The sequence below is a fragment of the Lipotes vexillifer genome, unplaced genomic scaffold (genome assembly GCF_000442215.2).
Source record: "Lipotes vexillifer unplaced genomic scaffold, Lipotes_vexillifer_v1.1 scaffold1105, whole genome shotgun sequence".
NCBI lineage: Eukaryota > Metazoa > Chordata > Mammalia > Artiodactyla > Lipotidae > Lipotes > Lipotes vexillifer.
This window is the reverse complement of record NW_006779955.1, coordinates 1,894,465-1,919,642: the sequence shown is the minus strand read 5'-3', so window position 1 is coordinate 1,919,642 and position 25,178 is coordinate 1,894,465. Positions and strand designations below refer to the sequence as shown.

The 25,178-nt window shown below is 45.4% G+C and overlaps 1 protein-coding gene across 3 annotated transcripts in view; it reads left to right on the top strand.

The window, feature by feature from the left end:
* The window catches only part of ITPR1 (inositol 1,4,5-trisphosphate receptor type 1), a 303,138-nt gene that overhangs the window by 188,985 nt on the left and 88,975 nt on the right, over nucleotides 1-25,178 (top strand). For 2 of the 3 annotated variants that reach the window (XM_007453070.1, XM_007453069.1), the window contains 2 exons: nucleotides 14,043-14,175; nucleotides 16,198-16,388. In XM_007453070.1, the coding sequence (XP_007453132.1) occupies nucleotides 14,043-14,175; nucleotides 16,198-16,388 (324 nt within the window). Of the gene's footprint in view, nucleotides 1-7,526; nucleotides 7,563-8,770; nucleotides 8,819-14,042; nucleotides 14,176-16,197; nucleotides 16,389-25,178 lie in introns of all 3 variants that reach the window. The other variant, XM_007453068.1, reaches the window with a different exon arrangement.

Here is a 25,178-nt window from a genome sequence, read left to right as displayed (position 1 = left end):
CCTGGGCTTCTCTTCTAGAAAAACCAACTAGAGATCAAGAAATTGAAATGTCATCTGATGGTTTCTATACTTATGTATCAAATTAGTTTCATTTACCCAGAATGACCCTGGAGACTGATGAGTGGCCATTGTGTTTGGGATTTGAGGGTGTCTTAAATATTTTCTCTCCTATGAATATTTTTCAACATTTCTTGCCATATCTGTAGGATGTGATACATGTTTGGTAAATGATCATAGAAAGGATTAATGAGGGGAATTAATGCATATAATTGAGGGAGTTTAATTGCTTAGTAAATTGAACCAGACTGGAAAACACTTTTATCTGACTTTTAAAAATTAATTTTCTGGTCTACTTCTTTAAGTATCTGTTCATTCTTTTGGTAGAACGATTACTACCTTATTTTGGTGGGATAGAGCTACCAAATAGAATATGAGGCCTGCTCTAATATCTACCACCATAATTTCAGAAATACTGAGAGATGGTTCAGGTGTACCTAAGGAGAGTTTGAATCACAGACTTAAAACTGAAAGCGACACGACTGGTTATGAATTTGGTCCAGTTACCTCAGGAATGGAGCTCAGAGAGGTTAAGTGAGTGGTGTTAGCTCACACAGCTAGATAGCGGCTAAAGCAGAACTAGGACTGCTGGCTCAGCTGCTGGCCTGGAGCGCTTACTGTTCAGCCATGGTAGATTCTGTAAGTGCAGACTTTTCCTTAAATCGGTCAGCATGAACAGGTGAGGAGGCCGTGCTTCTTTGGGATGAATAGAGGATGAGAAAAACAAAAGGTTGTACAGGGGTTTAACTACTTTAACTACAGTGATTTGTGCTCCTTCCTGTTTGGTCTTCTCTCTTCCGGGTTATTTGTATGCCAGCAAAACGTCTCATGCTGAATTTTCATATTGGCACCCTTCGACACTCTTGTTTCTCCCTAGAGTTGTAAATGCCTCTCTAATTTGAATTTTTCCTCTGAAATACTGAGGTTGAGCTTCTATTTGCTTAAAGACAAATTAAGCCAGGAAAGGAAAACCTTCCCTAATCAGAGTCTGCAGTGTTATTAATATACTGTTTTGCAGCATAGTAATCATTTGATGTGTTTGCTTTGCTCAAGATAGAACTTGGGTCTCCTGGCTGGGAGTTTACTGCTCGCTTATGGAAAGATTCCACAGTTGGAGCAGGTGTGTTTATAATTATACACTAGGAAATAGAATACTGTCTGTTTATAAAAGAAGAATGTTCTGGCAGCCACTTGGATTCTTTGAAAATTCCCTGAGGAAGCAACTGTGGATCCCCCTCTCCCTTGTCATCCCTGGCAACCCGCAGAGCCCTGGAGCACCAACAGCGTCCCCAGGTCCTCAGCCTGTCGGATCTGGCCCTCTAAGCAGAGATGCCTGATTGGCCTTCATTATCCATGTCTGTTCTGGAAACAACCGCAGCTCCTGAGGTTTCTCTCCCACCAAGCCTTTTGTCCATGTGTGTGGGTGAAAACCGGCAGCCCACAGCTGGAGTTCTGCAGAAACTCCATTAAGAAACTTAATGAGAGTTCACGCTGGCCCGTGGTACGGGCAAGGCTTCCCACCTAAATTGCAAACCAGCACTTCAACCTTGAAACGTGCTGGGGAATAGCCCCTGAGCAGGGTGCGGCATATCTGGAGAGCCATGGTCCCTAGATTGGGGAAGGACCACCACTCTTCAGTGATAAAGGCCTGTTGAGCATCGTGAGAGAGAAGATGTGCAGTGAACGGCTTGGAAAAAAAGCACAGCATCATCCGAGTCTCTGTCTGTGCTCTGAGAAAAGAGGGTGAAGTGAGGACAGAATCAGAGTTCCTGCAAGACAAGTCCATGGTGGGAGCCTTCCCAGCTGTCTTCTGGAGTAAAATTTCATTTGAAACCAGGAAAAGGAGGGTTTTCTTTCTTTTTATTATAATTATTATTATCAGTTTTTGCAAATAGGCAGGGTCTCCATCCTTACCCCCGATTTTACCTTTTCCTTAGGGGGCAGGGAGAGGACAGATGAGGGGAGAAGCGTAGGGAGCTGTGTCCATTCAGCTTATTCTTAAGTTTGTATCTCGACGAATTGTTAGCTATAGACACACACAGATCAAGATGGGGACTGTTTCTATCAGCCCAGAAAGTTCCCTCATCTACCCGTTCTTGGCTTTAAACAGACACTGATGGCTGCTTGAGACGTTCGTTCGTATGACTAATACCTGAGTGCCTGTTCCATCCCAGATGCGTTGACTAGGGGAGTTGGGTCCAAATAGGCACAGTGTCTGCCCTTCTGGAGTTTACGGTTCTGTGGAGGTGAGAGACAGTAATCCAAATTAATGTTAAATGACAGCCACCAGCCATGAGAAATACAGGAAGGTGAAGTGCTTGGGGTCATGAGACCATGTAACTTAGGGACTTGTACCTGAGCAGGGAGGTCAGGTAACAGCTTAGGAGGTCAGGTCACACCGTGAGGACCACTGGCAGGTGAGCGTGTTCGTCACTTTTCTAAACTGTAAATTTCTGCACTGAACAAAGGGATGATTTTGATGCAGCACTCAAACTTCAGGCCGAGGCGGTGGGCAGAACGGTAACCTACCTCATTTTCATGTGTGCGTCTTTGGAAAGGAGGGCGTGTTTAGAAAGTGTGTGCTGTAGCTCAGCGGACATGCTGCATTTCTTCCTGTTTGAGATATGATCCCCATTTAATCACTGTCACTTGGAACGCTGACCTCTCCAGAGCCACTAGTGGCAGCTGGCAACTTCAGTTCCTTGCATTGCAACAAAAAAGCAAGTGGGATTGGTGTTACCACTTGTTAGGGTGGCAGCAGCCTGCCTGTATCTGCCTATATATTGAGTCCTCAGCTTCTGCCACGGCGAACTGCGTCTGCAAGCAAAGGAGGCTACTGCCAGTAAAATTCACGGGGGGGGGGGGGGGGGGGGGGGGGGGGGGGGGAGAAAACAGAGAAGAGAAACCCAAGAGTTATTCAATTTCACCTTCAGGGGGCGTTCTCATGACATCCAACCCAGGGTGGAGGTGTCCTACTTTTTTACATTGCTGTGAACTGCTGGGTTGGGCACCTGCCAACATTCAGGCGGCAGTTACATAAGAGCTTCTTTTTTTTTTTCCTGGAATTTAGGCTCACTGCTGATGTGTGACCTTCAGCAGTAATTGCCAATAAATGCAGCGGGGCTGTTTACTGTTAGACACTGGCAGCCATAGAGCAAGTGAGCTCAAGTCGGAGCGCACAGAAGCTATTGCAGAATCTGGGGAAGTTTTTTTTTTTTCTTTCTCTTTTTTTCTTTTTTTTTTAAATGCTGAGATGATTCCATAATGACAGAAGTTGTATAATTCAGTCAAGTCAGAATGTGGTTTTTTTAAAAAAGAATTTTTCTTTTGGGTTCCGATGAACTTGTTCTGAAAGATACGGGTGAAACTTCATCGTTGGAACTAGATGATGTTTATTTCTTACTTTGTTTCTAAAAACAAATGCCGTCAGTAAACGGCATTGTGTTGGCACATGTGAAGATTTAAAATTGCTCTGCTAAAATGCTAGGTAACTTCTGTCTTAGCTCAGTTTTCTTTCAAGCATTCTGTTCTCTTAATGTGGGTTTTAAAAGGCTCATGAAGGCCAGGACCCAGCAAACATATTTGCAAGGCCATTCGCTGTTTGTTTATTTTTTCCCTTCTCTGAGACGGAGTGGGTGAAAGGAACTGAAGGCTGATTCAGGGGGTTGGAGATGGTAAATTCTCTTTGCTGTGCTGGTAATTAGATCTATAGTACAGTCTCGTTTCTTGAACTATATTCAACCTCTGCTAGAGGTGGCCCATGGAGGGAGACATCTTATTTCAAAGGAAAATTCTAGAAGCCCAGGGGAGAAGGATTCATGTTGATGGCAGCAGGAAACAGTGTGTTTTAAGTGGCTGTGCTCTGTGTTAGCCTGTAATAGGCACACATGAAACGGATGTGTATATGTATGTACGTACAGTATGTATGTATGTGAGGATGTGCCGTTGTACACACACCACAGATAGGGACCCTCAGAAGTCTGTGGGGTTTTTTTAAGAATGGCAAAGTATAATTTCCTTCCTTTGTAGTAGAAATCCATCCCCGGATAAAATGTTAGGTACATTATGTATAGAAAGCGAGTGTTTCAGCATCTTATCTGCACGAATCTAGTTACTACTCAAGTGCCGTAGTTACGATGACCTGATTCGTGGCCTCATCTGGGAAGGACACTTGGGATTCTGTGACTTGAGGTTCATTTTGAATTTCTGTTTCAAAGCCAGTCATTTGAAATCTTTTTCCTGTGAAGTTTGATTTTGCTGACCTTGTCTAAAAGCACTGAGGAGACATAAGATCCAAGAAGAAATATGCAGAGGCAGTAGAGGGCAATAGTTGGTTCCCAAGTTCCAAACCAGGCAGCCTCGGACCACTGCCAGTCACCTGTTCATTTGGGGAGACTTCACCTTGACTGGAGGTGTCAGCATCTGATTATAGTGACCGATCCTGAGATGAGGTGGTGGAAGACAAGACCTGGGGAATGCAGAAATACTCATTTTCTCAGAATAGTCTCCCTTACTGTGTGGTCACTGAGAATTACCTTTCATGTAAAAAAAAAAAAAAAAAAAATAGTTACTTTGATAATAAAAATATGTTGAGAAAATCAGTTCATTCATTTACCAAAATTATCTTTTGCTTTGGATAATATATATTGTATTTATTTATGTAGCTGTTATCTGATTTGAACATATATAGCTTATTAATATGCTTATCTTTTTCAAAAGTGTGGCTCACTGCCATAAAAGAGCCTATCCTCCCGGAAATACAGGTGAAATCCTCATAGGAAGAAGTGCTGGTAAAGCCATTGGTTATTTTACCAAATTATATGCCAGGCTTGGTTTGGCCTTTTCGATGCCTGCAATCATTTTATGTCCTATTGTGCTGTATTATTTAGAGAACTTGCCTGTTAGATATTACAAAATGAAGTTTACTGAAAATATACCAGGCATTACTTAATGTTTTAGTTGGAAAGGAATCCTAAATAATAATCTCCAGTCTCCTTGAACTACAGGTCAGGAAGTGGAAGCCTAGAGAGGTTCAGTGACTGCCTGAGGGTCACACAGAGCGCCAGTGCCTGCATGAGCCACGGTCGCATGATACCTGTCCACTGCTGTCAGTTTTTCCATTCTGTTTCGTGAATGGGTAGCGTTAAAAAATTGTCCTTCTGTTTAAATAGTGATTCCTGAAGCAGCAAAAAATTTTCTGTTGTCTCAAAAGTCTTTCTGTAATGTTCTAGGGAAAAGGTCAGTAACTGTAATTTTTGTTTTAAAAATTAAACGAAAACTAGCATGCCAGCAGTTGAGGGAGGCAATAGAGTGTCAGTACAATCATAAAACATATCAGAAACGACTGATCTCTGAGTGTGTAAGAAATAGCTATATACTACCCATGAACGATCCGAAAGAATTCAAGATGCTTCTTTGGACAAAGAGATCTCAGACAAGAGAATTTTAAAAAGACACACCACTTCCTTCCATTCCGTCTTCTTCTTTTTCTTTAACTTTTATTTTGATGGGCAAGGGAGTAAGAGGATAGCTCTGTAGTTTCCTACAGTCAATCCCTGCCTATAATTCTTTTGTTCTGATCATACAGAATCAGTATAAAGGATATGTTGGTGAAATGTGGCCAAAGCCAATTGTAAAAGATAGTACTTTTCCCATCTGTATCTCTGACTGCTCTAAAATGCATGGGAAGTTGCTTTAGTTCTACTTTTTCTTATGTGTCCTTTTTGCACTAAGAGCAGATGGCACGAGTGTTTGCACAGTTTTAATTCTTTAGCCTAAAGCATACAGGATGTAAGGATAGAGTTAAAGTGCGTTCTTGGATCGTGATATTATTTATATTATCTGGAAAACACATACGCCTGAGCTCTGGTTTTATTTTCCTCGCCACACTCAAGTCCTTGCTACCACTCTGTGCTTCCCGACCCCAGCAGGAAGCGAAGCAGGTCGGAGGCACGGAGGGATGGAGGGAAATTTTCTCCCTGAGGCTAGTGGAGCTGCACTCAGGTCTGAAAGCTCTTCTGTCCAGAATCGAGTGAGCAACCCCCGACCTATGCCTCCTTGTCCTTCTTAAATTAGTTTAATCTTTGTACTTAAAGAGAGCCCCTGTATCTTTACTTCATTTTACCTGTTGGCAAATAGAAAGAAAAAAAAAAAAGAAATCATTAGGTTACATAATAACAGTCTTACATGAAGAGCATTTTTTTCTATCTTGGGGATCAAACCATGAAAAGGGGTATCAAGCGTTGAGCTGGGTTGAGACCCCGCCAGATTTCACAGCTTCCAGCCTCCCCACCTCGTGCTTTCAGCACCTGCCCTGGCTCACACCTGACAGCCACTCTTTGGCCTCCCGGGAGCTGTGCTGTGTCGCTGGAGTCCCGCCGAAGGAGGCCAAGGTCACTCAGTTGCAGCGTGAGCCTTGGCTTCGTTCCATGGCCCCAGACCGCACCTGGAAGCAGCCAACCGTGCCCGGTGCGTGACTTTGGTCCCGGGCAGCCCAGGGTGGGATCTGGCGGTTACATCTGATGTCAGTCCCTCCTCCAAGCATGTGCCCTCCAGGGGACAGATTCGTGGTGCTGCTGCCACGTGAAACTGTGGACTTTTTAGCCACCACGTGCACCCTCGCAGTTGCCTTTCATTTTCCTCGGGGCCATCATCTTGTCTCTCAGGTATGGGCTGGGTGTAATGAAGTTGAGGGGCAGTCAGGGGAGTGGGGTGTCTATATGGAATGGCGGGGGTGGCTCCAGGGACCCCAAGACCTGGAGCCCTGAGGGAAGTACGTGGAGGGGCGAGTGACCAGCCAAGTAACCCTGCAGCCAGGAGCCTTCCTGTCTCCTCCCAGAGCTGCTGGAGGAGAGAGGCTTTTTCAGTCCCTAAGCTGGAGCCTCGGGTCTTAGCCTCTGATTCAGAGCCGGGATGTGCGGAAAGGAGAGACCCAGGAGGACACACCTGCCCACGGAAGAAGCTTGTCACGGGCGAGTGGTGGTACAGACTTTTCAAGGGCCTCGGGCCTCCGGGGATGGGGCTGCACCTGAGGCCCCTGTTGTCATTACGCACACGCTTCTCCCCTCCCTGAGCCTCCGTGGGGATACGCTGTATCACTTTTCCTCTCGGTGGACAAACGAAACGTAGGTGTGCAGTAGTTCTTCCTTTGACATCGTTTTTGTTTTTTTTTTTTTAAGGCATACTTCCTTCTTGATCAGTGGTAGACTTTTTTCTTACCTTAATTTAAATCTGTTTCCCCATCTCAGGCCAGGTGTCTCTCCCAACACAAGCACATTCAGTTCAGTTCAAGAGGGAGGGTGTCTCCTGCCCTCAGTGGCTGAAGCCCCTTTCAGTGGATGTGGCAGCTCTGTCACCTCATCATTGATCTTGCCCTCCATGTTTCGTCCTTGAGTGTTGGTCTCTGGACTTTTCGCGGCCCATGAGATGCACGTGCTGTAACTAACATGCTTCATTTTACTCCCAACTAGCTGCCCCAAGCTCCGGCTTCTGAGAACTCCACCGAGGTGTGTGCTGCTCACCTGTATTTGCAGCGCCAGCAAATATGGGTGCTTGTCAGTGTTCCTGGTTGAGTGTGTGAGTTGTTCTGGGGAAGTGTCCGTCCCACTGGTAGGTGCAAGGAGGGAAGTCTCTTGTCTGCCTGGGGCCTGATCATTGCTGTAATCGGGTGGCTCTTGGTGTAGAAATAAACTTCTTGCGGGATCTTAAACCACAGGGTCCTGCAGGTGAGGGCACGTGACTGTCCAAAGGTTTTCACACAAAACCGTTCACCTCTGTCTTGAAATGTTCAGCTGAGAAATGCTGGAACGTCCAGGCCTTTCTGCTGTCACACAAAATAGAACTCTGGGTTCTGCGCAGAGATGAAGGGAATTTGAAGTTCTGGATATCCATGTATAGTTTTGGGGAAGCTGCTGATAAAGTTGTAGTTTCACAGCGCACTGTTTCTGTTCTTCCTGTCGCTAACTCAGCTTGCTAAATGAGGGACTAGAATTAATTAAGACATCTAAAGTTATAGAGAAGCTTTTTGGGGAGGCATATTTCCAAGGATCAAAATTTACTTTCAGAAACAGTTATAGAATCACAGGAGTCAAAGCTAAAATGAAGTGTAGTTTATCTGAGAGGAGATCTTAGAAATGAAACAGATCATCAAATCGCTGAGTTCCAGTGGGGATGCTTTGTAATGATCATTCTCTAATATTCTAATCAGAGCTCTTCGGCATCAGTAGCCTTGATTAGAATGCCGTGTGCTGGTGGCCTGGGGAGTGCTGAGGTCTCATGTATGTGTCTGCTTGGAAGTGTATGCATTGATGTCCTCACGCATGTGCTGTGCAGTAATGCATGTGTGAGTCATACAAGGACCTGCCCGGTTGAGTCTTGCATTATGACCCCTTTTGGGTTCATGTAAATATACCTAACATTGAAGTTCCTTTTCATAATCTGTGCAAAAAATAATATTGGCCAAAACTATTAGTCATGTGCCTGTTCATTTTAAACAGTGCCTGAGGGTCGGGGGTGGGCACGTTGTTAAGCGGTATCCAAAGTAATGGAGCATTGGTGTCTGTCTGGGGAAAGCCATACACAGGCCTGTGTTCCTTCTGTGTCAGTCTTCGCTATGTACGCATGCTCCGTGTATTTTATTTGTGGCTGATCCTGAAGATGGGAGTGTCTCCCTAGTGTTGTACGTACTTAAATGGAATTTCTGCCTGCTTAGCAGGAGGTTGAACCGAGTCCACCCCTGAGGCAACTGGAGGACCATAAAAGGGTACGTAGTCCTGGGTGTTGGGAGCTAATGACCACAACACTGTCCACAGCCACAGGCTGTGACTTAAAGACGGATGGTGGTGGTGGTTGTTGTCATTGTCATAGCATTAATTGGCTCAGGACCAATCACAGCCATTTACAGAAATGAAACTGACTGGTGATTCTACCCATAAACTACCTGTTCACGCACTACACCCAGCCGGTCCCCGAATAACGACCAAGTCAGCTTTTCACATCCTCTCTTCTTCTCCTGGGGTGGCTTTTTCCTTAAGTGTAGCCTTAAAAACAATTTTTTTTTTTTCCCTATAAGTAACGGATGATCATCATGGGTAAAGTATAATAAACAAAACAAGTATAATGGAAAAATGTTCATAATTATACTACCTAGCTATACAAGCTGCTATTGATTTAATATTTTCTTCTGCCCTCCTTTGTGCACACGTGAGAATGTGTGGCAACACACACAGATACATTTTCATTGTCATTGGGGTTCTCCCAAGTGTATAACTTTTCTTCCCTGCTTTTGTCCTTTAATATATCTAAGCATTTTCTTTGATAGTCTTTGAAAGTTAACAACTGGCTGAAGTTGCACAAATTAACGAGTACTTTGTAATGCTTTCCTTTGATGAGGAAATGAACAAGTGTGTACATACGTGTATAGATTCTAAAATGGGGAATTTCTAGGCCAAAGGGTAGATTCTTTCTTAAGGTGCTGATTATGCATTGCTAAACCATTTCCTAGAAGGCTGCATATATCGTTAGCATGCTGACCACTGATTGCATGTTACCCATTTCTGAAAAATACCAGATATCCTGGTTTTCTGGGTGCCTATCACATGCCGATCACTATGCTAAGACTTTTACACGTGTTAACGCGTACATGTTTATAAATGCTGTTGTTGACCTACTGAGACAGCCTTCCCCTCCATTGCACAAGTCATAGGGTTAGGAAATGGGCAGTCGTGGTGAGTACTGCCCTGAAATTGTGTTCACCAGTGTCCTGGAGAATGTTCGTCTGAGACGAGTGGGTGCCTGGGGCACCTTTGTTCTGCTCACGTGCTTTCAGTCCCTGCCACAGTCCCAGCACATCTCGAGTCCTTTCCTGTTCCTTGCAATTGTGCTATCTCAGACTATGACCAAAGAAGCTCTTCTAGGAAGTTGGCATTCAGCCTTTCCCCAGCAGCTTCCAGTGTCTCCTGCCGTTCGTTGATCAAGGGCGCCTTGCATTCCTGATTTTTCCATCCTTGCCTGTCCTTCAGGAATTGTCCTGGGTCTTAGAAGTAGCTGGTAAAGGCACATAGCTGTCTCTCGTGCCCTAAGTTTGACTTGCCCCAGTGCATAAGCTTTGGAATTAGAAACCGGTTCAAGCCTGCCTTTGCCAGGCCCTCACTGTGTGATTTGGGGCACATTATTTAACCTCAGTTTCTCCTGCTGTAGAATGCGGGTAATAGTCTCCATCCCATATGACCGTTCCCCAGAGCTGTGCCCTTGAAGCACTTAGCACAGTGGCTGGACTCTGAGAAGGGGTATTAATGATCATGGTTGCCTTGCACACTGAGACACAGCAGTGATTTGACAGACAACCGGAGTAGGAAAAGGAAGGTATTTTTAAATCAAGGTGCTGCCTTAGTGCTGACTAAGGCGTGAGAGGCTCACTGCTCATGTGAGAGGGTAATCTTTCCTGCAGCACCTGATTTTTAAGCGGCTGGAACCTGGGAGCCCAAAGGTCATTTTTTCTCTCCTTTGCGATCTTAACTCTTAGTGCTGTGTTCAACACTGGGCTATATTCCCACACAATTCATTAGCCACGAGTTTAACTGACAGAATGAAACGCGTTTGAACTGACTTGCAAGGCGCTTGGTTTCTTGACTCCACATCACTGACCTGACTTTTTCACCATTTTCACCTGACACTTAACTGCAAATGAAACTCTTTGTCTTTTCTCAGTCTTAGGTAACCATGTGTGTGGAATGTAGAATTTTTTTTTTTACCAGAGACAAACATCTGATATTTGTTTGCATGCTGTAGGTGTCAACTGCTGGGGAAAAACTAGTATTCTTTTTGAAGAAAAGGCTGCATGGCCAAATATGAGAGCTGGAGAAGTGACGTTTTTTGGGAAGTGACTTTTTTTCCCTTCTCTGCAATCAGCTTTCTCAGCCCAGTATGCCGTGAACAGCTTAGTGCTGTTGAGTAATTTATATCAAGATGATTAGGAAGGCTTTTCTCTGCAGATTTTAATTTTTCCTAAATTAAACCACAAGCTCAGAAAAACAGAATTTTCCTTGAACCTAAGTTTTCACACTAAGGATTTGCATCACTTTTAATAATGCTTTACATTTTCTCTTTCTGTCCCTTTTTTTACCTAAAATTTTCAGTCTTTGTTCTTTCAGAAAGGGAATGAATCTTCATCTTGTTTTTTTGTTTTTTTGTTTTTTAAAAAAAAGTAAATCCCACATGTTCCCTTTTTTCCCCTTGCCTTAAAATTTATTTTTTGTGGAGTGAAGGTGAGGTGCATGTGTGCCAAAAACCTTACAATTAAGAGGGAAAAAAATTAAAAGTTTGTAGGGTGGAGCGTGTGTGTGTGTGTTTTCCATAATGAACACATTTCATGATATTCTCTTAAGGGGGAAAAGGTACCATTTGATGCATTGGTTGCTATGGTAACTGCTAGGGTTTGTCTGTGCAAGGAGAGGCAAAATGGTAATGTGAGATCCCTTTGTAACTTCAGTTGGCATCCAGGCTGCATAAATGTGAAGTTCCTGTTCCTGGAGTCCACGTGTTCCCGGACGGCATCTGCTCCTTTCTCTACTTCCTGCTTCCTTGATTGCAAACTGACCTGGGTCTTGCTGATGAGACCTTCAAAACCCCGAGGAGCGGAAACTCTGAGCCACTTCAGTCCTGGGTGGAATCGTAGTGTGAAGCCTCTGGTTGAGTCTTCCCTTAAAGGATGCATGTTTGTTGGCTGGTGACAGTCACCCTGCCTTTGACCATTCAACCGTGTGGTCTTCCAGGTTCTTGCCACAGTGGCAATGTTGGCTGTTCTCTGTGGCTGCAGCTTACAGGTCTCAGATCAGCCGTTTACCTCTCAAACAGTGTTCTTGTGGTGCCCAAGAGGATCCCATAGAACACGAATGGTTTCCTGCCAACCCTCCGTTCTGGGGGAACTCAAAGTTTGTATCTTTAGAAAGAAAATCAAGTAGATGCATCATTGTGTTGACAAAGGGAAACGGTATGTAGTGTACTGTTAAATTCAGTGTGGAGGTAACCTTGTCTTTCCCGCTTTTCTTTCTTAGCTTTCTTGAGCATTCCTTTGAAATTTGTGATTCTCTTATGAAGTCAGCCTTTTAAAATCACCATGCTGTCCATGACTGCTTTGGAGAGTGTTGATGATAACGTTTGTTCTGGTGCAAAGCTATATCTTTCTACCAAAATGTGGTTTCCTAAGCTGTTGAAGAATATTATACTGCAAACAGCTTACTTTGAAAGTATTTCTAAAGATCACAAACAGCTTCTTCCCTGAAGGTACTCTTGGAACCTTGAATTTACTGGTGGTCGAAGTACGAAATGAGTTTCATGTCCTAGTTACGCGCCTTCTCCCTTGCTTAACTACGACGAGAGACGTATGTGTGGATGGGATGGAGAGAGGAAAATTGAGATCTCTTTTCATGCCTGAACTTTCATTTAAAAATCAGGACTGCCTTCCCCCCTTCTCTCTCTCCGGTTTACCCCATCTCTCCATTTTCCCCTGGACCCTGACCAGCAGCGTGCATTTAACAAAGGAGAAAAGCCAGGCTGTGGAGCCCTGGGACCTCACATCATTTGGACAATTGAACTAAAGAGTTTTCTGCCCTGGTCCTTCTTCCCTGGCCCCGCCCCCCTCAGGGGGCCCCTTGCCTCCCCAGCACTCTTAGGACACTCTTCTTCCTCCCATCTTGCTTTGCAAACACCCTCCTTGAAGTCTCCAGACGTGTTCTTAGAGCCTCCTAACAAATCACTTTAAGCTCTCTACTGGCTCCCGTTACAGTGGCAGGTCTCTTCAGGAGAACTCCTGTGTCTCTATCTTAGAGACTTGCTGTATTGCAGCACCTCTTCTCTCTGCTAGACTTCTCACTTACCTCTCAGTGATGTGCCAGAGGAACTCCAGGACTTAACTGCTTTGTCCTTGAGAAAGGGTCCAGGGGAAATCCATATATCCTTTAACTGGTAGAAACTTCCAGATTGGGAGGTGGTCTGGGAGTCCCTCAGCAAGACTGCACGAGGAATAGAGCTGAGAATAAATCCCACTGCTTTGTGCTGCTTTAACCAATGTGCGTAGTATTTGAGAATAAATGAAGGTTTTTTTTTTGGTTAGGTTTTTTTTTTTTTTTTTCTTTTTTGGTTGGAATCGTGGCAGTTTGTTTTATCCCCTGCCCAGGAGTCCTTTGATATTTATGTATTTTTTTAAAGTTTTTATCGTGGAAATGTTTAAAAATATCCAAAATACATATTTTGAAGAGTTTGAAGAACCCTCATTCATAACTCAGCTTCTGTGACTATCACCTCATGCCCACTCTTGTCTCATTTATACCCAGCTAGTACCCTCCTCCCCTATTACTTCAAAGCAAATCCCAAATGTCACTTTATCCATGCTGCCTATTTTTTGATTGACATATCTGATCTCTGCCAGAAATTTATTTTCTGTTGCATTATTTTTTCTTCACTATGTGGCCCATTGACTATTTCTGTAAGAAAGGCTTACTTTCAGCTTGTTGTTTTATTTACTCTATTACTCTGATATGTTGAGATTTTCTTTGGACCTTGGGATAAATGCTCTGGTTAGAGTGACATTTTCATATTGCTGTGGGGAAGATGACCTGTGAATTTTTCAATTTGTCTGAATTTTATTGGCTTATCCCAAAGGGATTTTCTTTTGTTTTGTTTTGTTTTTTTGTTACTGTTAGTTACCCTCTGAGATTAATGTTCTGTCTTTATCACTGTGTGAGAGAGTACTTTCAGATATTTAATATTTTAGATTTGATGCTTTTTTATGATCTGGTTTCCTGAGAAAACACCTAAGAAGTTAACTTTAGAGTTTCCAAATGCTCTTATTAATAATTTATTTTTTTCACTGAGTGAGACTGAGCCAGTTATAACTGAGTACCTCTGTGTTGTTTTTTTTTTTAATATTAGTAGCTCAGTCATGCATTAAATTCAGAACCTGATTTCATTATCCTGTTTGAATTAAGGGTGAGGCCCTCAGGCAGATTTTGGTCAACCGTTACTATGGAAACATCAGACCTTCAGGAAGAAGAGAGAGCCTTACCAGCTTTGGCAATGGCCCGCTGTCACCAGGAGGACCCGGCAAGCCCGGGGGAGGAGGTAGGCCACGTGGGGTGCTAATTAGCTGCACGTGTGAACTGAGTGTGCCACGCAAGAGCTGCGTGTTTCTGATTAGCAGGTTGGACCTCTAACAGATGCATTTGGGTTGCAAGTGTATTATTTTAGCAGCTTGTTTTGTCTTTGGTCTACCATCAAATTGGTGTCTAAAAATGTTTCCCTGCAATTAGATATTGGCTGAGCGTTTTGCCCCTTTTTCCCATGCAGCAGCCCTCTTGGTGATACTTGAATGACTCAGTGAACTTGACTTTGTCGCACATTTTCTCGTGGCCATGAGGACTCATGTTTTCCCGTAAAATGAGTATGCTGTTGGCAGTGAGGAGGCGAAAGCCACCATCTATTATACACTTACTGAGCTGAGGGCTTTCCCAAGCATTTTGCCTTCTTTATCTCCTTTCCTCCTCCGAGTTACTATCTGGTAGGGACTGCTGTCATCCCTGTTGAACAGAGGAAAGGGGAGCTTGCTAGTGACTGGTCTGTAATGTAAAGCTGCTTTACATTAATTAAATCTAATTCTAATGCCCAAGCTTTGTGCCTCCCCAAAGTCTTAGGTTTCTGCAAAAAAATAAAAAAATAAAAAAAAAAAACCAGTAAAGAATTGCTTAAAAACACGTCCTGTAAGGAGTCCCAAAACGTCGTAAGCACAGTTACAGGTAAAGTCTACCGAAATGTTGAATTCAACTGTGGGCGATGATGTTGGTTTTAAGAGGGGCCAGTAGTTCCGTGCTCAAAGCACAAATTTGAGTTGCCTGATTCCCGGGCTATGGTGATGACCCTTGAGCACTTCCAGTCCTTGGTAGACTCTGCTGGTGGCACAGAAATACTCAGTGGTTAGTAAAGTAATTCTGGCAATCTCTGGGGAGGGCTCTTGGGCTTCTCGCCAAACGGAAATGTAGAGCGGATCTGCCCACAGAGCACCCCAGAGACAGACCTTAGCTTTTCATCCAAACATTCCCAGTGATTGTCAAGCAGAAGTTCTTCCCATAACATCTCAAAACGATTTCTCTTTACTTGCCGAAGTGCAGTCATTCAACAAACATGTGAGGCTCTGGAGCGATATCAGGAGGGGGGTTTGGAAATGCATCAGAGACAGGTTCTGCTTTAAGAAGCTGTCAGAGAGAAGATGTGACAGCCAGTGTCTACCTTGTACTAGAAATGCAATAGATTCTAGAAGATCAAGGAAAGCAATGTAAAGGATGTGGCATTTGAATTGAACTCTGCAGGGAGGGACTGATAGATGATTTTCTGGGGTTTTTTTTTGTTCTTTTTTAATTGATCACCGCATTTCCCCATGAACATTAATATTTCGGGTTTTGCCAATAATAGTGCAAGTTCTTAAATAGGCACTTTTTAAACACGATTGGAATCTGTTCCACTAAATGGCACAGGCCATCTCTTCCTAAGTATATTCTCATCTGAAGCTCAGTGAGGAGATGAACTTGGTTTGGTTCACTCCCCTACCCCCCGCTCTCCACTCCATGCCAAGCACTGAGTCAATATTTATTGAATGAATGAATGAACAAAGTATGTGAAAGGGTGAGTTTTGGGGCCACGGTGGGTTTCTTAGAAAGAGGACTGAAGTGATCATTATAGGCTATGCTTCTTGAGCGTGTTTAAGTTCTAAGAAGTGTTTAAGTTCGGTTTGTCTCTTAAACTCAGATCAGTTCTTAATAATTCTGCCCCAGGTCACTGTATTTTAATGTAAGGGAGAGTCTTGAGTGGATGGCTTCAAGTCTCTTGCTTGAAATGTCTTATTTTTCCCTCATCTTACCTGCCTACATTCAAGTTCCACCTCTGTTACTTACAAGCTGCCCTGGGTGTCCTTGGACAAGTGACTTCATCTCTGTGCTAATAATGAGTACCTTCCTTTGTGCTTGTTAAGAAAGTTCAGGGAGACAGTATCATTAAAGTGTTGAGTGCACAAAGTGTTGGTACACGGTAAGTATGCAATAAATGTTAACTGCTCTGATTGTGGTTGATAAGAGCAATGTTCCGTCTTCCTAGGGGGAGGTTCCGGGTCCAGCTCCATGAGCAGGGGGGAGATGAGCCTGGCTGAGGTTCAGTGCCATCTTGACAAGGAGGGGGCCTCCAATCTGGTCATCGACCTCATAATGAACGCATCCAGCGATCGAGTGTTCCATGAAAGCATCCTCCTGGCCATCGCCCTGCTGGAAGGAGGCAACACCACCATCCAGGTAAGAAGGCAGCTTCGCTGCTGATGGGGCGTCCTTGCTGGACAGGAGGAGGCTTTGTTCCGGGAACCACGTACTGGGCGGTGGTGAGACTCCTGTACGAGAGAGAGCTCATTCTTAGGGCACAAAACTGTATTGTTCTGAAAAGCGAATTCTTTTGATATCTTGCTGTGGTCATCCTGTCCTAATTCAGACTTGGTTCTAAAACGTGAGTTACAGTCAAAAACTGATAAAATGCTGAGGATATGTGAAGAAAATTGGCCCAGGATTTGGAGCATCATAGATAATCCATAAATGTTTGTTCCATGAATGATTGCATGAATTATGTTTACAGTTTTTATCCAAGATCATAGAGGATCCCATCACCTGATGACTAGAAGGGGTTTGGATTATGTGTGCTATTTAGATTTGTTACACCTGTGGACCTTGACGCTCTTGCAAACTATATATTTCTCTTTCTTTTAACTGAAAAGCTCAATAAAACTGAACCAGTTTGAACTAATGGGAGCTAATAGGGGAAAGCCAGGCTAGCTTAGTCAAAGATAAATAGATGACTTTTTGTTGGCTTGTTATGACACATATTTTAAAATAATAATAGGAAGTAGAATTCTGAGTAGAAGTCCTTAAAGAAGCAATTTTAATGAATTTTAATAATATATACATAATTTTCATATGGGCATGGCAGTTAAAAAGATTCCTTTAAATATTTTAAAATATTTTGGATACTCCTTTCATGCATTCTTCATTCTTTGTTGGCTCTGAATAAGGGTTTACTTAGCTGTGTGTGTGTGTATACATACATACACACACACACACACATACACACACATTTTGATAACAGCTTTTGATTGAGATATAATTCATATACCATAAAGTTCACCCTTATGTATATATTTGACTTGACCATATATTCTTTTTATTTTTTATGCCATTAATTATTATGCTAGGTCAGCAGGTGTACACTGGGATGTTTGGTCCCCTAATTAAATGTATTATTTCTTTTTTTTAAATAAGTTTATTTTATTTATTTATTTTTGGCTGTGTTGGGTCTTCGTTGCTACCCATGGGCCCTCTCCAGCTGCAGCGAGCGAGGGCCAGTCCTCGCCACGGTGCGCGGGCCTCTCACCACGGTGGCCTCCCCTGTTGCGGAGCACAGGCTCCAGGCGTGCAGGCTTCAGCATTTGTAGTACGCGGGCTCAGCAGCTGCGGCTCATGGGCTCCAGAGCGCAGGCTCAGCAGCTGTGGTGCACAGGCCCAGCTGCTCCACGGCATGTGGGATCCTCCCAAACCAGGGCTTGAACACGCGACCCCTGCATTGGCAGGCGGGCCCTCAACCACTGCGCCACCAGGGAAGCCCTGACCATATATTCTTGGTCTCGAATTTAATTTCAGAATCTGGATTAATGAAGTTTTGTTTCTTTGTGCAAATTTTAGAAGGGCATTTCTTCTCCTGGGCCTGAGCCAGGGCACCTGGGTTTCAGCCCCACTCGCTCCTGCAGCTAGGTGCCCTGTGCCCCCCCCCAACCCATGGCAACTGCGGCGGCCCTGTCTCCTCGGCCTCCAGCCCAAGTACCCCAACACACACTTCTGACGTTCTTATGTGCGCTGCCCTCAGTTGAGATTTGTGCCGGTGGGAGAGTCCGCTGCACGACTGAGCTGTCACACGGGCACCTGTGACCTGTAACATGTGGGCTGCCATTTGATTTTGTCCCGCATGAGTCTGACCATGCGTGTGCGCGTGGATGGGTCCTGCAGGTCCTCTGATCACGAGGATTCGCTCGCCCACTGCCGTGGTCCTGCTGTCTGGGTATGTGCTCTGTCATGGAAACAGGGCTGAAACTCTCCTGGTCTCTGAACCATGTGATTCCCAGGGAGTAGATCAGTCAAACTAAACATTAATTGAGCACTTGCTGTGTACGCGACGCTGAACTAGGGACTTCAGGGCAGTGGTTTCCAGACACTGGGGCCAGTTGGTCTATGAGAATTTTCTCCAGGCAAGCCAAGTGTGGAAACAAGGGTGATGTGGTCAGTGTTTCATAAACCAAATGTATCAGTTTGAAGGACCATCTGACCATTTTATTCTGAGGTTATAGCCTGTCCAATTTTTTTTTTTTTTTTTTTTTATTTCAGGTGTCTTTGTTCAAGTGAAGACAGTAAGAGGGATGATCTGGAACTGCTATATTTGGAGCCTGAGCTAAAGATCAAAAAGAGAAAAGTACAGACATGGACACTTTGTACCAGTCCTCTAATTTAGAGATACATTTGACGTGGTAACATATAGAATGATGCACACTTTAGCGGAAGAGGAGAAAAGTAGACTAATGAGCTTTCCTTTTAATTTTGTCAGTTACTACTAACCAGACATTTCTCCATGTATCAGGCACTTTACAAAGTGATTCTCAAATAGTTAAGCGTCTGTTCAATTTTTTTTTTTTTTTTTTTTTTTAATCTCAGATGTCTTTTCTTGAATGAAGTGGTGTTGATAGTGGTTGGGGTTTTTTCCCTACTGGCCAAATAAGAAGTTGGAAACCTTAGGTTATTCCTTCCCCTCCTCAATTTAAAAAAAAGAAAGAAAAAAAAGTTGCTAATTTGCTAATCCCAGTCTTCAAGAAATTAAAAACGAAGCAAGGATGTAAGACTTAGTATACATGCACATAGGAAGCTGTGTCTCAAGAACGATGTGTAGTGCCATCCAACAGGTAGGAAAGATACTGCGGACCCTCCAAGAAAGAAGTAATGGCAGCCGTGTGAAGAGTCAGTGAAAGGTTTTTTGATGACATAGGCTTTGAAGGATGGGTGTGGGTCTGAAAGTTGTGCACAGAGCTCGGGGGGTGGGAAGGCTGGACCACGCCGCAGGGCGAGAAGGCCCAGAGGCGCAAGAGTGGAAGGTGTGCTCACAGGGCAGGATGTTTTCTAGGAGGAGCATAGGAGGCCTTTTGGGGTGTTGGAAACGATGGGCCACATGTTGGTAGTTACGTGGGTATAAATCTGTTTCAATCTCTATGAGCCATACAGTTAGAATTGGTGTGCTTTACTATACAAAAGCTATACTTCAATGAAGGAGGAAAAAGTATCCTGAGCCTGGTGGGGACAGGACATCGTGAATGGAGACTCTCCAACGCTCGCTCCCTCCTCAAGGCTGGTGCCTTGGACCCATTTATAGTTAATGCATGTTGGCCAGAGTGTTACCCGATTGGATGCCAGAAGCCAGAAGGTCAGAGGGCCCCCACTTGGCTCCAGAGGCTTTACCGAGTCTGGATGACTGGACACAAGAAGACACCGTTAATTAAGGAATAATGAAGCCCGGGGAGGGCTCGAGGAGTCTGAGGGCTGCCGGCTCTGAGCCTGGCTGGCACGACGCAGTCTGAGTTTCTGGCGAGATGCTGTGTTTTTCACAGTGTACCCCTGATGGTGATGGCAAGGCACACAGAAGCTGTTTTTCCTTCAAGTTCTTTATCTTGTAAAGTAATTACGAATATTAGTTTCATGTTTTCACACATTTATTACTCATATGCTCAGGCTTCAGATGAAATGCCTCGGTGGAGCTCCAGGCCCAGCCTCTCGGCGAGTGGAGCTGCTGTCTGTTGAAAGAGCCAGTGTGCTCACGGCTGGGTGGGCCTGGATAGGGTGGCCTGTGAGCCCCCTGCCAGCTTGGGAGGGCACAGCATGGAGTGTGTGCTGGCTCTGCCCGCGCCCCACCTCTCTCTCCTCTCTCTCCTTCTGTGATTTCAGGGGTTGCTGGGAGGATTTCACCCACTGCCTCATTAGAAACCTGTGGTTCCAGGAAAATTCATTCTAGCCTGCAGCTGAGTTGGCCCTGAGTTTCTCTTTCTCCAGAGAAAATGATGTGGAATTCAAGTTGTCTGGGGCCACCTAAGCACAGACACCCTGGAGTCCCAGGGGGAGTGTGATTCAGTTTTGTTTTGCTTTAGAGAAGCCGGTTCAGAGTAGTAAAAGAGCAGCTGGGAAGTTAGTGTGAGTTGGGTGAAGGCTGCAGTTGTGACTGCTAATGGTCGCCGAAGGCTGTCAGCCATTACAGGCGGGGTGGGTCCCAGCTGGAGCGCACTGCCCGCCATCCTTCCTGCTCACCGTGATGTGTCCCAGTCCCAGGAAGGGAGTCCAGGTGGGCTCCCCTGGACTCATGTTTCTCAGGGACAGGTGGTAGAAAAGGCAGTCGCTGTGGGGTCTGCAGCGCTGCACAGTTCCAGAGCTGTGTGCTGGTTCTCCAAGGAGACAGCTGCAGAAGAGCCCTTAGCTTTACTAGCGCCCCCTCCCAGGATGTGCAGCAGGCTTCACATGGAGAAGAAAGGGAGTGAGACGTGCTTTCCAGCCCAGTTTTGTGTGGGATTCGGGAAGTCATCCCTTGGTTTCTGTTTCTGTGTGTATCTATCATGAGACATACATGCATGTGGACTTCTGGGTTCCTTACCGCTTTGAATCAGGACTTTTTAGAAGTTATTAGATGTTTTTCCAGAAATATTCAGAATCCAGTAGTGATGGCTGGCTGGCTCCATTTCTGAAGTCTTTCTCCCCGGCTTGTGAAAATAATTATTTAAAGTACGGTGATTGCATAGTCTGTGGTACATCCATGCAGCAGAATCCTACTCAACAATAAAAGGGAATGAACTATTGATAAATGCCATTACGTGGCTGCACGTCAGAGGCATTATGCTGAGTGAAAGAAGCCAGTCTCAGAAAGCGACGCCCTGGATGCTTCTATTTATATGACATTCTCAGAGGACAAGGCTGTAGTGATGGAGAACAGATCAGTGTTTTCCAGCATAGGGCTGAGGGGAGAATCCTACTATAAGGGAATAGCACAAAGGAGTTTTTTGGGTGATGCCACTGTTGTGTGTCCTGCTTTGGACACACAGATCTATACATGTGTGAAAATTTGTAGAACTGCACACCAAAAAGTCAGTTTTACTGGATGATCATTAAAAAATTAAAGTAAAAACCATAATGATGGTGACGATAACCAGCATTTATTAAGGGCTTACTGTGGACCAGGAACTATGCTTACGTGTTTCTCACGTATCATCTCATTTAATTCTTACAGTCTCCCTAAGAGGTAGGTGCCTTGATTATCTCATTTTTCAGATGAGACTAAAGCCCAGAATAGTTACGGAGCTCGCCCCTCATCATACAAGCAGTAAGTAGTTCTGCTGTGTGTGATCCTGGCTGGGGCTGCAGTCATCAGGGCCTTGATTGGGCTGGAACGGCCAAGACGGCCACTTGTATGGCTGTAGCACTGGTGCTGGCTCCCAGCTGGCTGCTGAGCAGGGGCTGTGCCCTTGGCTCTCCTCCATATGGCTTCTCTCTGTGGTCTGGGCTTCTTAGAGCATGGTGGCTGGGTTCTGAGAAGCAGTGTTTTGGGGAGTAGGATGTGGGAGCTACCAGTCGCTTTAAGGCCTGGGCTTGGAATCCATGGTACAACACTTCTGCCGTGTTCTACCGGTCAAAGCCAGTCGTGAGACAGGCTCGGCTCCAGAGGGAGGGGAGAGGAATGGCACCTCTTGCTGTGAGTAGAGCTTGTGCACTAAGGAGAGAGGGGGGCTGGCTCCCCCACACCCTTGTTATCGTTGATTGAGCACCTGCCATGGGTCGGTCAAGCCCCTGAGTTGGGCAAGAAAGGGAGACACTATTGTCTCTGCAATGGAGGAGCTCAGTTCTCTCTGGAAGTTCAGTCCCATTTTTGCAGAAGTGTCAACCCCTGTTTGACAGCCCCTTCTGATGGTGTGTGAAAATTCACCCTTGTACTGAGGATAAGGTCACTGGGGACCAGAGTTCTTCAGAAGTTCTAAACTTCATTCTCCAGACCTCAGAGGGATTCCATTTGTAGCAGTCCAAGACTAAGGACCTACAGTGCTCGCTAGGAACCCTCACATGGAGAATTGCCCTTACTCTGAAACCTTGTAATCTGTCACACCATCACTTAAGCCCTGAAATGCCTGGAAGCTGAATTGGGGATAGTTCCTGGCCTGGCATAGTGGACTCCAAGTCTTCCCATATCTTCTGTCCCTGCCCTGGCTTCTCTGATGGTAACAATGTCTGAAGATAGATACTGCCTCCAGAACTTCTCCTACCTGGGTGCTGTCAGAGTGGCTCAGGCTTCATGGTGAACCCTCTGCTTATAGGAGCAAGGAGATGGTACCACTACCCTGGGGTTCTCCAGGAATGGGTGACATCGTTGAGCCATGGGACCAAGCTTCTCTTTAAGAGTAACTCCTTCTTTTACATGTAGCTGTCCAGTTTTCCCAGCACGACTTTTTGAAGAGGCTGTCTTCTCCATTGTATGTTCTTGCCTCCTTTGTTGTAAATTAGGTGCCCATATGTGTGTGGGTTTATCTCTGGGCATTCTATCCTGTACCATTGATCAATATTTCTTTTTCTGTGCCAGTACCATACTGTCTTGATTACTGTAGCTTTGTGGTATAGTTTGAAGTCGGGGAACCTGATTCCTCCAACTCCATTTTTCTTTCTCAAGATTGCTTTGGCTATTCGGCATCTTTTCTGTTTCCATATGAATTGTCAAATTTTTTTGTTCTAATTCTGTGAAGAATGCCATTGGTAGTTTGATAGGGATTGCATGGAACCAACCTAAATGTCCATCGACAGATGAATGGATAAAGAAGATGTGGCACATATATACAATGGAATATTACTCAGCCATAGAAAGAAATGAAATTGAGTTATTTTTAGTGAGGTGGATGGACCTAGAGTCTGTCATACAGAGTGAAATAAGTCAGAAAGAGAAAAACAAATACCATATGCTAATGCACATGTAAGAAATCTAAAAAAAAAAAAAAAATTGGTACCGAGGGACCTAGTTGCAGGGCAGGAATAAAGAGGTAGACAAAGAGAACGGACTTGAGGACACGGGGTGGGAGGGCGAAGCTGGGGCGAAGTGAGAGTAGCATCGACATATATACACTACCGAATGTAAAATAGTTGGCTGGTGGGAAGCAGCCGCATCGCACAGGGAGATCAGCTTGGTGCTTCGCGATGACCTAGTGGGGTGAGATAGGGAGGGTGGGAGGGAGGCTCAAGCGGAAGGGGATATGGGAACATGTGGCATATGGCTGATTCTCTTTCTTGTGCAACAGTAACTAACACAGTATTGTGAAGCAATTATACTCCAGTAAAGATCTATTAAAAAAAAAAAAAAGAGTAACTCCTGCCTTCTCTCTGCCCTCTCTCATGCCACCCACTTCCTGCCAGCCCCCAGAAGAAGTCTTTCCGCTTGATGTTTTGTAGCAAGTGGGAAACTATAAAATAAGCATTTGCTTATGAATTAATTTTTGGCACACGAGGGCTCAGCGAGTCTCATGGCACTTGCATATCCGTCCTTCGCGTCCTTGCCAATTTCTGTGTTTCTTCCTCCTGAGATGTCCCCACCAGCACCCGGGGGAGGTTCTTCCACTTCCTCTTCGCTTCAGGAGGACGGAGACTGCTCTCACCTGGGGGAAGGGGAGGAGTAGAATGTATCTTTGAACATACCCAGTGTTAGGTTTCTTTTTCAAGCACATACAGATGTTTGGGGCTGTACGTGCTGTCATGACCATAAAGAACATCACAGCAAATGCAGGGGAAAGATGGAAAAAGAACATTTTTTTTGGATTAATTGCTTCCGGTTGCAGAAGCCCAGTGAATTGTATGTATCAAATGGCTGCCCACGGCTCTTCCCATGCCAAGTCTAGCCTACAGACACACCCAGAAAGGATTTTCTTTTCCGCACGTACACAGCTCGAGTTGGAAAAAGTGAGAAGTGCTCTGTCAGGAAGCTGGCTGCGGATTCAGCTGAGAGAGAGAGAGGTCCCTCGTCCAGGGGCCTTTCCCTTGCCACACACTTATTTTTTGTGGTTGGCTTAAGACAGCAGCCCAAGAGCCAATATTCGATAGGACATCTCCCACCCCTTCCAGAAGAAGTCACCGCAAGAAGGCACTGAGCGGGGAGCACGTTGGACTGGAGGCCACCCCGACCCCAGTGAGCGGAGATGGGGGGCAGGAAGGGCGCTTTGCTTTGCCTTTGCGGGAGGTGGGAGGCCAGCTGGTGAGGCACATCAGCCTTGGTTTGACAGGACAGCTACCCCGAGGCGGAGGACAAGGAGACTGGTGTGCAAGCGAGTTACGTAAAAGGGTGTTGTGTTTGGCAGCCAAGTCAGAAATGAGTCACTCGGGAGCGGTGTTTTCTGACCTCGGGTTTTATCCATGTGGGAGAAGAGCGCGGCCAGCAGTGGAGTCAGGAGACTGCCTTCTCCCCAGCCTGGGGGGTGTGGGAGCCGTTGCCATGACAATAAGAGGAAGGCTGGTGGCCCCGCCCCCTGTGCCCTTTGGCTGAAGCCACCAGGGGTCTGGATGGCGAAGCTGCCCAGCTTGGTTCAGGGAGGGCTGCAGGTGCTGCCAGTTGGCCCTCCTTGGAGGACGGGTAGCGTGGGGTCAGGGACTTCGGGGGACACTGCCCAGAAGGGCAGGCGTGGCAGGGGAGGGAGCTTGGCCTCCAGAGTGGAAGCACCTGGGCTGCAATTCTGGCCCTGCCCCTGCCATCGGGGTGACCTTGGGCTTTCTCAGGATGCTCTGAAAGTCAGTTTTCTCATCTGTAAACCACGAGTTAGGAAACCTGAGTCCCTTCCTTATGCAGTTATTGAGAGGATTAAACAGGGTCACATGGGGGGGCGGTACAGGGCGTGGCTGCAGGAATGAGCCGCTGCCCTGGGGCTGGTTTGATGGAGGGACGAAGGCCTCCAGCCCCGCCTCTCACCTCCCACCCCAGGGCTCAGGGAAAGTCCTTGA